The 14,785-nt window shown below is 41.8% G+C and overlaps 1 protein-coding gene across 3 annotated transcripts in view; it reads left to right on the top strand.

The window, feature by feature from the left end:
* Positions 1 to 14,785, top strand: part of itpr3 (inositol 1,4,5-trisphosphate receptor, type 3) — a 143,640-nt gene that overhangs the window by 67,305 nt on the left and 61,550 nt on the right. For all 3 annotated transcript variants that reach the window (XM_031566798.2, XM_031566797.1, XM_031566799.1), the window contains 7 exons: positions 8,189 to 8,356; positions 8,516 to 8,590; positions 8,807 to 8,926; positions 11,437 to 11,559; positions 11,658 to 11,858; positions 14,171 to 14,422; positions 14,530 to 14,655. In XM_031566798.2, coding sequence (XP_031422658.1) covers positions 8,189 to 8,356; positions 8,516 to 8,590; positions 8,807 to 8,926; positions 11,437 to 11,559; positions 11,658 to 11,858; positions 14,171 to 14,422; positions 14,530 to 14,655 — 1,065 coding nt within the window. The remainder of the gene's footprint in view (positions 1 to 8,188; positions 8,357 to 8,515; positions 8,591 to 8,806; positions 8,927 to 11,436; positions 11,560 to 11,657; positions 11,859 to 14,170; positions 14,423 to 14,529; positions 14,656 to 14,785) is intronic.

A 14,785-nucleotide genomic window follows, 5' to 3' on the forward strand; every position in this document is an offset into this window, starting at 1 on the left:
AACTTACAGCTGTATACAATAACCAAACTTCTTAATGAATACCGTCTTTCGCGAACGTCCATCAGCTTTAGCCAGCGATTGTATTCCGCTGTCTACAGCAGGGGTTTTCAACAGGGGGTCCGTGGCCCCCTGGTGGTCCGCGACGGCATTGCAGGGGGTCCGCGGCATGAGCCTATGTTGATCAGTTCACCATTGAATTTTTTCATTTTTATAAATTCGCTTTGATATTTAAACTCATTTCCAGATTACTCTTGAATATCGTGAAAATATCGTCTTATAGGCATATATCTGTGCAGGGGGAGGGGCGTGGCGGTGGCTAGCGATGTACCCTGATAATTTCACATATTTAAGTATTATAGGCAGAATATCTGTACAGGGGGAGGGGGCGTGGCAGCGGCGCGCGTGCAGGCACATCAGTGGGCCGCAAATTACTTTCTAGTCAGAATGGTGGTCCCTGGGACAAAACCAGTTGAAAACCCCTGGTCTACAGTGTCGCAAAGTGGCGCATGCGCGATGTGCGCGACTACCATCGGGTAGTGACTGATCGGGTAGTGCGCATGCGCGACTACCATCCGGTAGCGGACTACCATCTGGTAGTGACACTGTCATATGTCACTTTATTAGCATGCTCCTGTCTTCTTCTCCGTTTTCTTCAGTTGTCTGTAGCACCGTTAAAGCGCCACCAACAGGCGTGCGGGATGTACTACAGCGGATTCAATCCGATCCGCTGGGTTCATGTGCACGCAAATTCTCTTGACCCTGCTCCGTGTGCAAGCGATTAAAAAGTGGATCCGTGTGAAAAATGAATCCGGGTTCAGGCAAACTAGACTCCGTGTGCACGGCACCTCAGATTCATTAGGCATGAGGCAAAGTTCCATCCTTCAAACCTTTTTTGTTCATAATTTGAATTGCCAAAAAGTAGAGAAAGGGGAATGAATTATAAAAGAGCCATCCAGACACTCATTCTTAAAAAACTGCAATACACAAAACTACACATGGAGGGAGGAGCAGAGGGGTATTGTTAGAGAACTGCGGTTTACCAGCAGAGAGGCAGACTAGCTAACGGGAATGGAGGTATCTCAAGGAAAAGTTACCCAAGCTACACATGCTCACTAGAGATGTAATGGTACATGGTATGTTGTCAAACCGTTCGTTCAAATGGTACGCCCCCTATTGTTCAATACGCACATGTGAATCGCGATATTACTGTAAGCCTGTCAATTTCCTATCATTTTCCAAACTTGCTTACTGCGCAGCTGACTACACGCACGTTATACATTCAGATCCCAATGGCGATTTTAGCCTGAAATTTCTGGTGGGGCAATTTTGTATGACCTCATGTCACCGTCACAAAAATAGAGGTAGCTGATTATTATAAGCAGTAGGCCTATATAGACCAGTAAGATATACTATGGGCTGCATTTTGAGTGCCAGCAGGGAGCAGAAATCCTATTTCAAATACATTTCACATGCTTTAGCGCTCAGCGCGACACAAAGATGTTGCCTATAATACAGCATTAAAGTAAAATGATTGCAACAAAGTAAAAAGATTAGACAGACACATAGCTCAAATAACTTGCATAATTTATTAAACAAAAATTGGTAAATAAGACGATGTCCTTCAGCTCCAAAAAAAATTAAGTTTTGACTCACCAATGCCGATCACTTAAAAAGGAAGTTGGCGTGGCGGTTCTTTGCTTGAGCAAACCTCTCGATGACTTTGCTGTTAAAATCCACCAGTCCATGAATGAACGAGTTTTCAATGGAAAGCATGGAGAGGGCGTTCAGTCGCTGCTGTCCCATCGTGTTTCTTGTGAATGTCTGAATCCTTTTCAACGTTGAACAGTTCCTGTCAGACTCCGCAGACGTCATGGGGGTTGTGATGATGATGCTGAGCAGAGTGCAGGTTTCAGACAAGGCCTCTTGTAGGTTGTTTTCCCGAATGGCCTGGAACAGCAACAGTGTTGATTTTCCTGTGTGCAGCTCAGTGTGTCCGTATAGAAGAGCCAGCTCAGTTTGCAGCTTCCCCTCGTTCCTAAGAGCTGTGGGCCAGAGCTTGATTGCACAGGCGAGTTGGGACTCCGGGAATGACTTTACAAACTTTGGGAACCTCACACCTGTAGACCTCATACATGCAATCCAGGAGTTCGTTCTGAATGGTGCTAGATGTCCCCTTGAACATAGGCTCCGAATCGTAGTGTCTTTTCAGCCTGGTTCAGCCAGCCGTCTCAAAAATGCACCTAAAAATGCCTGGGTTTACTGAGTTGGCTGACTCGCCGTGACCACGCAGACCCAGTTTGCACTTCCCACAGAGCTTTAGGCACGATATCAGCCTCCCCAGTACATATCGATTCTCCTCCGTCTGTTTGTTGTGCTCTAAAATGTTCCGCTGATAAGCACTATCTAGCTGTGCCATGATGTTGACCCGTCCCAATAGTCCCAATTTCATGGCGCAATTTATATGGCTTTTACTGCTTTCGTGTTTCACTGTTCTTTCTGCCAGATGCTTCAGGTCTTTATATCCATAAAGTCTGCATTAGTAGCATTTCCAAAAAGAAGGCATGGGAAACAGAACAGTGCTCTTTTTGTTGTGCTAGCAGTTAGCCATGTCTTTCTTTCAAACCACTCCGTCTTGAAAGTTCGAGTCGCTTTCTCACCAGGCTGCAGCAGGATCAAGTCGTCTGGTCTGTAAAACGTTGGTCAAGTCGTCTGGTCTGTCAAAACGTTTGATTTCTAATTTTTCTTCCAACCACAATGTACTAAATTGCACCCTCAACAAATAGTCTACGTTATTCATTGTATGAATTAAAAAACACTTCCAAAATATTCAAAATCTAGCGATAGCTAACTAGCAGTACCATTACTGGCATTGATCTGACTGTATGTTTTTTTTTTCTTGGTCACAGGGTACAGTTCTCGCGGTTTTCACATTATTCCAGTCGAGTTGCTAGGCAGATTTCATGGGGCACATCTGAAAGTGCCCCATCTCCCAATGTTAACTTTGGCCTGTGTGGTTCACGCTCATTGGTGTTTCCATGGCAACAGTCTTAGGCTTGGGCCGTTGCCCCACAGAGCAGAGAGGGACAATGGAGAGCAGCATTTCACAGAGCAAGCACACAGACAGAAACACACACAAATCAAATTACTCCAAAACAAGACTATAATGCTTGTGAGTCAAGTTTATTCACACACACATTCACGCTACTTTGCATATAAAATAAAATAAAATATATTTTGCCGCAAAGTACGAATGTATTGAGCTTTCTGCACAACAGCGCCATCTGGATCTGGTGGGGCAGTGCCCCACGTGCCCCTAATGTAGAAATGCCAGATCCACAGAACATCTCTGGAGCCTGTTAGAACATCTCTGGAGCCTGTTAAAACATCGCTGGAGCCTGTTAGAACATCTCCGGAGCTTGTTAGAACATCTCTGGAGCCTATCAGCGCTCTGTGTGCAAAGAGGAGCTGAAGAGAGGGGAGACTAAAAACAAAATTCAGCTCCAACTTGACAATGGTGAATGCTAGTTAGACAGAGAGAAGCAAATTTGGTGAGGCACCGCATCTTTCAAATCCGATGTGTGGGAGCACTTTGGATTCAGCATTCAATATAATGACGGGGATAAGAAATGTAATGTCTGTAAACAAATGTAACCCTTTGCGGTATAAAGTCATAAGTTTAAGTTGATTTATTTATAAATAGAATTAAAAGGTGTGAAATATATTCTGATGGTAATGTTGTAAAAATACTTTGATTTAAATGTGTTTAGTATTACATTATTAGTAACGGACCAATCAGAGGTGAGGTAAAAGGTTATGGGGTTCAGCCAAATTTATGGTCGACCTTATATTCAGACACGCAGAGCCCTCTGCGTCGTTTCAAACCCCCTCTGAGCACCTCTCCGTGGCCTGACGTGCACCTTCCAAATTTTTTAACTATCCGCCGGGACGACGGAGACCGCACGGAGACCGCAGCGCTGTGTTTGGTCCGCTAATTACATAATTTCCGGAATTTCACTCATTCCATCATCTTACAACAAATTGAAATATTTAAAAGTTATAATTAAAATATTTAAAAGTGTTGGCAGTGCGCCCGGCAATCACATTTTCACCATGGACCATATAGAAGAACGTTTGGCAGAAGAAGCAAGGACATTTTCACCATGGACCATATAGAAGAACGTTTGGCAGAAGAAGCAAGGACATTTTTTGCACATCTACAACTCATCGTTGAAGGAATACAAAGACACCCACCAACCGACGGAGAACTTCGGAAGGTTCACGACTGCGTCGAAGCGACTGCGTGGCCACACAGTAACGCAGTCGTAGAAGCATAATGGAGCCTTTAGGCGGGAGTGAAGGAGAGAACGTGGAACAGCGCGGATGGTTCCAATGTCGTTAGTTCAGAACAGATTTAAATGTTATTAACTCCATCTCTAGGCTATTGGAGTGGAGGGACGATTTGTAATGTGTTAGATGTTTGCCATTTGGTATTTTCTGTTGATTCTCCAGTGTATGCTTGAGAGCACAATGCTTGGTTAAAATAAGGTATCCTGTTAGAAACAATCAATTTGAGTTGACATTTTATTTTATCGTAATTTAATTTATATTTTTGGAAAGGATAAACTTTTGTTATTTGATGGAGTGCCATTACTCATTTCAGGAGTGGAAAGTTCATTGTGGATTAGAATAACTGACAGGCGCTATATAAAGAGAAGTGTATCTTAAAAAAAGAACTCAGGGTGCCCCAAGGCGAGAGTTACCGAGAATTTGGGGGTTGCTACACAAACATAGTAGAGTCTGCATGCACCGCTGTGACACTGTTGGCTACTCGAGTGGAAACATGATGTCTCATTTACGTCGCCATCACTCTGCCCTATTCCAGGTGAAACAAGGAGAGTCCACTCGTTAGGGAAAATACAACAATCTCTTGCTGTTGCCTTTCGACAACAATTGATCGTTTGTGAAACTCCTCCCTAGAACGGCCCTCGTCCAATCCTACCTTAGCAACCGCTACTAAGAGAAGAGGGTCCGACAACTTTGAGGTCTGAGCAGCATGGTGAAACAGTGTGCCTCCGGGAATCGTAGATCTGACACAAGGTACCCTAAGATATTAGAGGGATGCGTAGTTTTTTTTTCTCGCATTTCCAAAGCCGAAAACACAGGAGGAAATGTGCCGGCTGTGGATTAAACAGTGTGGGAGACCCCACCCCCAACTCAATATATCAAAGATCAACAAACACACATATGTCTGCTCCAAAGTAAATGAAGCTGCTTGCAGCTAGCTATCTAGCGAACTACGCTATCTAGCTAACTATCTAGTTGAGAGAACATCCCCAAACAGTTATGGTTCATGTCAACTAGTATTATTACCACTACTAGTACATAACTAGTCTCTCCAACAAATTTGTTAATGTTAAAATCTAAATGTTAATGTTACTGTCAAAATGTTAATGTGACCGTCTGTAAAATTGCACGCTGAGCTTTCCTAGCTAGCGATAGCAAACGCCAGCAAGTTGCAAGGAGCTTAATATACTGTATCAATGTTGAACAAAACATCCCAAAAGGCCATTATGAACTTTTTTTATTTTAATCTTTGTAGCATTTTGTGAATGGGCAACCTACTCTTGAGTATCCCAAGGTATGCATAAGGCACAACCTGAGAGCAACAACCCGGCGATCTGATACAAAGCCATTGCATTACATCAGGATCATAATTTTACAAGCAAGTTATCGCTACAGTGACTGTGAAATACTTTCAGCAACATGCACACACATCCCTTGAACAATAACGTTACTAGCAGCTATCTTGCTCCAAACTGCTACGTTACTGTACTGTACTCTAGATTGTCACCATCCTAGCTAGCTAACTATGCTAGATAGATACCTCTCCAGAGTGTCTCGCCAGAGACGGAATAAAGAATAAGAATAAAGAATCTTTGTAGGTTATTAGCTAGTTTGAAATATTATATACAGATCTTACCCAGCGGTAAAAGAACATGACTAGTCTACAAGGTTGTGCTGGTTGCATTTAATGAAGAGGTCGTGGGGTTTCTAATTTTTTTATTGAGACCTGTATGCTGTTGCTTCGATTATTGTTGTGTCCCCTTCGTTGTTGATCTTAATGTTTTGGATATATCCTTCCACTGCATATTGCAGTCCCTTTTGCCTTGATCTGGAGGATATCGCGGAGATATTACTCCAAAAATAATCACTCACACTGACAGATATAGCGCTTGTCCCCGTACTCGCCATGCTTTTGGGTTGACAGTGCGGGGAGTTTTGTCGGATGTAGCAACAGTAACTAAGGAGGCGGAGCTTTTGCGAACGGTCAATTGGGTTTCACTCCGTTGTGTTTAGGATGCTGTGTTTGTGTGCTTGTATGTCTTTCGTTTGATGACGTCTTATAATGTTTGTTTTGCCTCAACAATGATGACATCCACTTCCACATCATATAAGGCTTGTCCACCATCTCCACCACCCCCAGCAATAGGCCCTCAGCCAGCAGACACTCTGGATTCCCCCATATTTCTCTTTTGGTCAGCTAGCCCAGTTGTCGTTGCCTTGGCCATGTACGTCTATGAATTAGTGAGGCAGAGGTTCTGAAGGAGCCCTGAAGGGAGGGGTGTATTTGTTTGGCTGTTGAGTTCAAATATCAACAATCTTTCTCCTGCATTGCTGACTCCCCCTTTAAAGGGAATAAAAGGACATAAACAATGTGGTACGTGGAAGGGCAAAATACGTGGAAGGGCAAAATAACAAAAACAATTATAAACTATAAATTAGAATTGAGAATTTAGAATTAAGATAAAAAACCACAGAGCAACATCAGACTTAGCTAAAATGCACAAAAAAATCAAATCCAGGGAATGCTGGTGTGTGAAATTATGTTTTTAGTCTGGTTTCTCAAAGGTTCTAAGCATGCAGCAGATCTGATTTAAACTCTTAAATCTCTCTTAAAAGTTAATTGCAGGATCTTAGGGCCCATGGCGGAGCAGAAGGAGTCAATAGGGAATGGAGTCATTCCACGCCAAACGTACCAATTTAAGGAAATTTCGACCGTCTCAGATTTGGCTGAAAAAATTCAAGGTTGTTCATACACTTCTTAATAGGTATAGTCCCAAATATTAGCTCTCTACTCCCAATAGTTTTGTCACAAAAAGATGTTTTAGGGGGGAGAGGGTGCCTGTACTTAAGACGCTTTTTTAGCAGCGTTTTCTGAAGAGCCATTTTCAAATTGCTATTACTAGAAAAGTATTTAAGCTAGCTCCTTCAAACTTTCTAGGCTTAAAATATGATACCATTACTTGAAGAATATCAACTTCCAAGAGTGTGGTTTGGGTATGTCATAGTTGTTACGGAACGAACAGACTCAGAGAATCTTGAGGAACAGAGTTTATTGCAAACGGAGACAGCCAGGAACAGACAAGACAGACCACAGGTTGTAGAAACACAGATGACGAGGAAGTAGATCCTCTGGCACGCAGGCAAAACCCATGGAGGGGCGCAGGCTCGAAGCTCTGGCGGAAACTCAGGAAACTGGCGATTAAGGCGCAGAAAGAAACTACACAAACCCTTAAACGGAACAAAGCTATTAACTTCTACGCCGTAGCGGAAAACAAAACACGAGTCACACTTGGCAAGGCTATGAACAAAACGAGGACTAAGACTGTGAACAAAACGATAACAAACTGGAGCGCAAACGCGTACAATACAATTTGTGACAAAACTATTGGGAGTAGAGAGCTAATATTTGGGACTATACCTATTAAGAAGTGTATGAACAACCTTGAATTTTTTCAGCCAAATCTGAGACGGTCGAGTGGGAGCCATTGTCCTCACATGTGACATATAGGCTGGAGCTAGACCATTCACAGACTTAAGAACAATACAACCTTAAAATCCACCGTGAACTTCACTGGGAGCCAATACAGTGTAGCTAAAACAGGTGTAATATAATCAAACTTCTTGGTCCTGGTTAAAAGTCTTGTGATGAGTATGCCAGAGTGTGCCAATCACTGCCAATCTCCCAGTGATTAGATACAGGGTTACTAGACCAGAAAACCTGTACTGTTTTTTAGTGAGTGAACAGGTACAGTCATTTATAAAGTTAATTTCTTTGACGAAATCAATAAGTCCCTCAGTCTAGACACCTTCTTGAAAGTTTCTCTTTCCGTTCCCATTTCTCCAGGTACAGCTGCTCATCTCAGCTCAGGACGTAGAGAACTATAAGCTGATCAAAAGTGACTTGGATCGCCTGCGCACTATGGTGGAGAAGTCAGAGCTGTGGGTGGAGAAGAAAGCCATCTCAGAGAAAGGAGAGGGGAAGAAAGAGAAAAAAGGAAAAGAGAAAAAGGAGGTGATAATCCACTATGAAATTATCGTTTTATTGCTTCTACCTAAGCTGCTTGATATGATTTATTAAAATGGCATATTTTGTGAACATTTATTATACACTGCCAAAGCTTTGTTAAGGCCAAATCTATTTAATACCTGATCTCTCCCCTCACCTTGTCAGACTTCTTCAGAAGGGATGGCCCCCAGGAAGGGCAAGCAGGAGAAGAGCAATGAGAACTACCAGATTGTTAAAGAGGTTTGTTTTCTTTTGTTCCCCTGTAAGAACAAATGAACCAAAACAGTTCCAATAGGGTTCCGGATGCTTCTCTGTGTTGGACCCCTGGTAGTAGTTCCACTGTCTTCAGACATTTTCTTATCATTTTCTGTACAGATATAAACATCACAAAACGGGATGTACAAAAGTTCATAGTACAGTTTTGTACTTATTTTCACTGACTTCTTTGTACCGCAGATCTTGGAGAGGCTGAACAAGATGTGTAGCTCAGGGGTGTTTAAGAAACAGCAGCGGCTACTAAAGAACATGGGGGCCCACAAAGTGATGTTGGATCTGCTACAAGTGTCTTATGACAAGGTAAGCTTGCTGGCAGAATTAGGAAGAATATTCAATACCTACGTGTCACCAATGTTATTCCACCATAGTTGTTTTCAGAAACAAAATATTTTATCTTAAATTATTATGTAGTTTTTATAGTTTTACAGTTCAACCCTAAGTAGCATTTGTTACAAATTCGCTCTGGTAACTGGAGATTCTGGTTCATCATACTTGAAGTTAGTGACAAATCCCTTTTGTTGAAAAACCCTGAGCCACCCAAGGCAGATTTTCTCCAAACCAGAGATAAGTAAACAGAATTCTTTCTCTGTTCAGAGACCACTGCCTACACAGGTGGATAAGTTGTCCATACCCAAATCATTTAAACAAACCCCATTGGTCAACAGATAAAGATCTGATAAAGACAGAAACAATACCCCTAATACAATACGCTGCTACTCCTATGAATCTATTCCCAAAAGAGTGGCAGAAAGGAAGTGGAAATGACCTCTATTCATCAGGCAGGTTCCGCTCTTATTAGTTTGACTCCAGTGAGAAGTAAAGGGTATGCTAGGATACATTTATACCTCAAGGATCCTACAACCAATATTTGCCAGAAACATAAAGATACATAAAGCAGAAATAGAGAAATGATTTGTGATAGGTTTTTTCAGAGTTCTCTCTTCAGGGTTGGGATATAGCAACAGACCCTCAGGAAATGTAGCTTTTATGTTTAATGTTTTATATCATGATCTCCTGCCCCATCTTTGATACAACCATTGAACACCATCAGCAACTTCTATCAAAGTCCATAGTTTTAACACAATTCCTATGGTTGCCTAGTAACGGGGACGCTGGCTAGTTTAACACCGTTCTGTCTGGCATCATGTTTGATTTTCTACCATATTCATAATTTAATATACATTTTAGTTCTTCTTTTGTATTTAATAGTGCAGTTAAGTTGAATCACTGTACATAGCCATGTTCAGCACTTTGGTCAACGTGAGCTGTTTTTAAATGTGCTTTATAAATACATTTGACTTGACTTGAATTCAAATGTGACCAAGCAACCTGTTTTCAGGCACGTAAATTAAGCTTTGTACATTTACAATAAACCAAAATAATGGATGAAATGGATTTGGAGCTGCACAAAACGCTCAAGTGTGATAACCCCCTTAACTCTCATAAAATATTACTCAAAATAAGTATGAGATTATATTCAAACTAATTAACACCTTGCAGGGACGCAAACTCGTCACCTTTCGGCGAAATTCGACGTTTTTGATCCAAAATAGGTCATTTGTGTGATTCGTGTAGATCTGCAATAAAACATTTTTTAGGGGGGGGGGGTTCCTCCAAGTAATCTGCGAACGCAAGCGGTCATGAATATTTTTTTTTCACCATGACAGGCACGCTTTTTATTTCAGGTCTGTTCGAAATGGAAGGTAGCTGCCTCGATACCGTAATAGACAGGTGTATTACAAGACATGTCTTTCGGGTGAAAGCGTTGGTTTCGAGCGGCCTTTTTAAGATGGCATTTACGGTAACGTGTGACGTTGGTACGCTGCAAGAATGTTATACTATCTAACGTAGGCTAACGTGCTCATATCAGACAGTTGGCTGACAGACGCCTCGCAAATCACATCAACCATTTTTGCTGGTTACAATAACAGTGTTATCGGATAGTACAGTGTCTTTTTCTCGGTAACTTTTGACAAATCTAAGCGTGAAAACGGCGAAAAATGTACATTTACCTAAAAGACATGGCCATCAGCCGAGTTTGGTCCGGAGTTTAGCTGCTAAAGTTATCTTCTGTCCTGTCGTTTGAAGCAAACCTTTTAGCTCTGGCATTGGTCTCCCATTATGTATTTATTTATCACTTCACTGGATTGGAAGTCCATTTTCCAGGCTATCGCACGCCCCCAATATTTCAGTGATGACAAACAATGAGAAAGCAAAAGTCATGCGCTCAACCCAGTGTGTGAGGGATTGCACTATCTGAGATGAGGCGCAGCTCGTCGCTGCCTCACCTCGCAAGTCGCCTCTCTGTTTGAACAGGACATGGTCAAATTCAGTGATTTTGATTATAAAAATGATCGGAATCATACAGAAATGTAATTTAAAGCAAAGATCAGTAGATACATATCAATATTTATTTCATCATTATTTGTTTTTTTACTTTTCATGATGACTTTTACTTTTCATGAGGCTCTTGGTTGGGTTGGCCTGTGCCCGTGCAACATTCAACACAGGAATGTTTATGATGAAACTATTACCAGAAAATTGTTTACAACAGCACAAAGTTTTTCATAGATCTAGCCTCATAATTTTGTTGTCAAAGTGCCAGATTGATGCATTGAACTTTAAAATGTGCAAAAAGTTCTTATATATAAAATATATTCCCCGGGGAGCATGCCCCGGACCCTCCTAGGGGGTTTGCATCGTTGTCACCTTTTTCATCCCTGATGAGTTTGCACCCCTGACCTTGAATATGTGATCAGATTCATTGTGGAACCATGATAATGCATATCTTGTTCTATCTCCTTTTATAGCATGATACCAAAATGCAAGAGATCATTAAGCACACACACCTGTTCCTACAAAGGTTCTGCACAGGGAACCAAGAAAATCAGATCCTCCTCCACAAGCACATGCACCTGTTTCTAACTCCTGGTGTGAGTAGAGTCACTTCATTCAGTTGTTTGGTCATAGTAGATCTCCACTTCTGTTTCCATCCTTCCTTTTGTACTCTCACGGTTTGCTCTCTCTTCAGCTTCTTGAGGCAGAGACTGTGCAACACATCTTCTGTAATAACTACCAGCTGTGCACTGAGATCAGTGAGCATGTCCTCCAGCATTTCATCCATTGTCTGGCCACACATGGCCGTCATGTGCAGTACCTCAACTTCCTGCACACCATCATAAAGGCAGAGGGAAAGTATGTGAAGAAGTGCCAGGATATGATCATGACTGAGGTGAGTGGTCCTTCACTGAACGATGACAACAAGGATGGAAGATTTAAAGTTGAGCTCCAGAGCCAGGGCTGTGTCACACCAGAGTTGAGCTCCAGACCCAGGGCAGTGTCTGAACACCAGAGTTGAGCTACAGACTCAGGGCAGTGTCTGAACACCAGAGTTGAGCTCCAGACCCAGGGCAGTGTCTGAACACCAGAGTTGAGCTACAGAGCCAGGGCAGTGTCTGAACATCAGAGTTGAAAGACTGAACGGACAGCTAGAGGAACGTGTGGAGCAATTAGCTGGATTTGGCAAAAAGTCTATGGGATTCAAATTGCTGACTGTGCCTTTTAAAAAACGACACACATTGCCCACTGCATAAAGTTGCTCAAGTCAATAGTGGTCTGGCCGGTGCACCACTGAATCTGTGGTATCACTTTCTGTGATCCTGCCAGCGGCGGCTGCAGAAAACATTCTCTGGGGGGGCAATTTTTTTGATAATGATTAAGGCGACCCATTCAGTAGGTACAATCAATTTGGTGTTAGCTAATTAACTCATACAGCAATACCTTTTTGTTCACTAGATGGCCGCACACAACAGAAAGATGTCCCCTCTAGCAGCTATAGTTACAGGTGGAAAGCTATGGAAGAAAGTTGCACCCAGGAGCCTTCATAAGCAAAAATTATTTAGCTCCACAATAAATTATCCCACTTATTCATTATTCACATTCGTCAAATATTGTATGAAGTAAAATAGCTTAACAGGACACATGATATGTCCAGTAACAACATAAAGAAAGGTCATAACCATAAGTCATAAGTCATAACCAACAATCTTTATTGACTGATCTTGAAAGTATTGATTAAGTATAAATCAGACTCTGGTCTCCTCAAACTCAATCAGTTAGAACTTTGTTGAGTAGGTCTTGTGAAGGACTTTCTCAGCTAGTATTTTTATCATTTTTAAGATACTGACGAGTTGTATGAAATAAAATCGAATGTGAAAAATAACTGTGAAAAAATGTGGGCACCCTTTTAAGTGTGTTGATTTGAATACCTATAGTCACTTAATGCTGATTGATTGAAACACAAAATGATTTTGATTAACTGATTAAACCTTAAACTGTGAACAAAGTTCAACCAATCATGAAAAAGCTAATTTAACCGTGCTAGGTGTGCTTCTCCTTCATTCTCTATAGCCCTGGTTCCCAAACTGGGGTACGCGAAGTGGTAAAGGGGGTACGCGGGGAGAAAATGTCCGCGATAACGGAAAACGGAGGGAATTCGCGGAATGTACCCTTTGAAATAGAATTGCAACTTTCAGACGGAAACATAATTTTGTGCATCAAAATCGCCCAAATTCCCCTGTATTTTGCCCTGCAAGGCTGTATTTCTTTCTAATAAACACAGCATTAATTAAAAAACAAAACCACTGAGAAAATGTCACGTCTGTGCTGAACTCCGCTCCGGCCACGCCCCCCCTGTTCAACGGTTGACACACACACCTCCGCTACAGCCTGTAAAAATGAATTCGCTCATCTTCCCAATCGCCTGCAAATAATGTGTTTTTTAGTCTTCTGTTCTGTTGATGGCTGGCAAACAACAACCTTAGGAGGTTTGGGTCACTTGTGGCACATATTATTCACTCATTTTAAGCCATCAATCTATCTCAGGGTGAACAAAATGAGCCAAAACGGAATAAAACGGAATTCACCTAAAAGGTAAAAAGGGGGGGGGGGGCGTAGCTGGAGATTGAATGTCTGAAGGGGTACGGGACTGTAAAAAGTTTGGGAACCGCTGCTCTATAGCAACATGGGAACCTCAAAATAACTCTCTAATGACCTAAAAACTAAGATGATTCGTCAATATGAATTAAGAGAGGGATATAAAAATGTATCAAAAAGGTTTGAGGTGTCTGTCTCCACTGTTAGAAATGTAGTAAGAAAATGGAAAGGCACAGGAACAGTCCTTTTGAGGGAAAGATGTGGTAGGCCGAAATGTTTTGAGAATTAGCAAATGTCGCAGGTAAAATTTGAAGTTCATAAATGGATTAAGTCTGTCGCAGCACCATACCTGTAATAACACTCCACGATAATGCCACATTAAGTCTAAAATGTGCTAAAATTATACTTTATGCAATAACACCCACATTTTATAACAAATGTGTAACACATTTGTATTAAACAGCTTTTGTAATAGGTGCCATGCAACACCTGTGTTTTGTAATAAATAATAAACCCACCTTACACAAGTACTTTTGACATCATAGTGTTGCATTGTAAAGTAAAATGATCAAGACTCAACTCAGTTCTATCCTCTTCGTTTTCATGCAGTTAACCAATGCAGGTGAGGATGTTGTGGTATTCTACAATGACAAAGCCTCCTTTGCCACCATGTTGGAGTTGATGGTGGAGTCACGGGAGGGGATCCAGGACAACAGTCCTCTCCGTTACCACATCTCACTGGTGGAGCTCCTGGCAGCCTGTGCGGAGGGCAAGAATGTGTACACTGAAATCAAGTGCACCTCTCTCTTGCCTTTGGAAGATGTGGTGAGAGTGGTCACACATGATGATTGTATCACTGAGGTATAGCAAAAGATTTTTTTGGCGGGGAGTAAATTGCTTTGTAGCTCAAATGACAGTGACAGAATATGAGTATTGACATGTGTTTATATTCACATGTGTTTGTGCAGGTTAAAATCGCCTATGTGAACTTTGTGAACCACTGCTACGTGGACACAGAGGTGGAGATGAAGGAGATCTACACCAGTAACCACATCTGGAGGTTGTTTGATGACTTCACAGTAGACTTGGCCCAGGTTAGAGGATATGAACTACTGCCAAGTATATGGAACTCGCTACTTTTAAAACACAAAGCAGCACTATTTTATTGGACCCTGACAAGGCAGTGGATTCTAAGGAATATTACAATGTGACATTGCTCTCTTT

This window comes from Clupea harengus, chromosome 4 (assembly GCF_900700415.2).
Source record: "Clupea harengus chromosome 4, Ch_v2.0.2, whole genome shotgun sequence".
Classification (NCBI taxonomy): Eukaryota; Metazoa; Chordata; class Actinopteri; order Clupeiformes; family Clupeidae; genus Clupea; species Clupea harengus.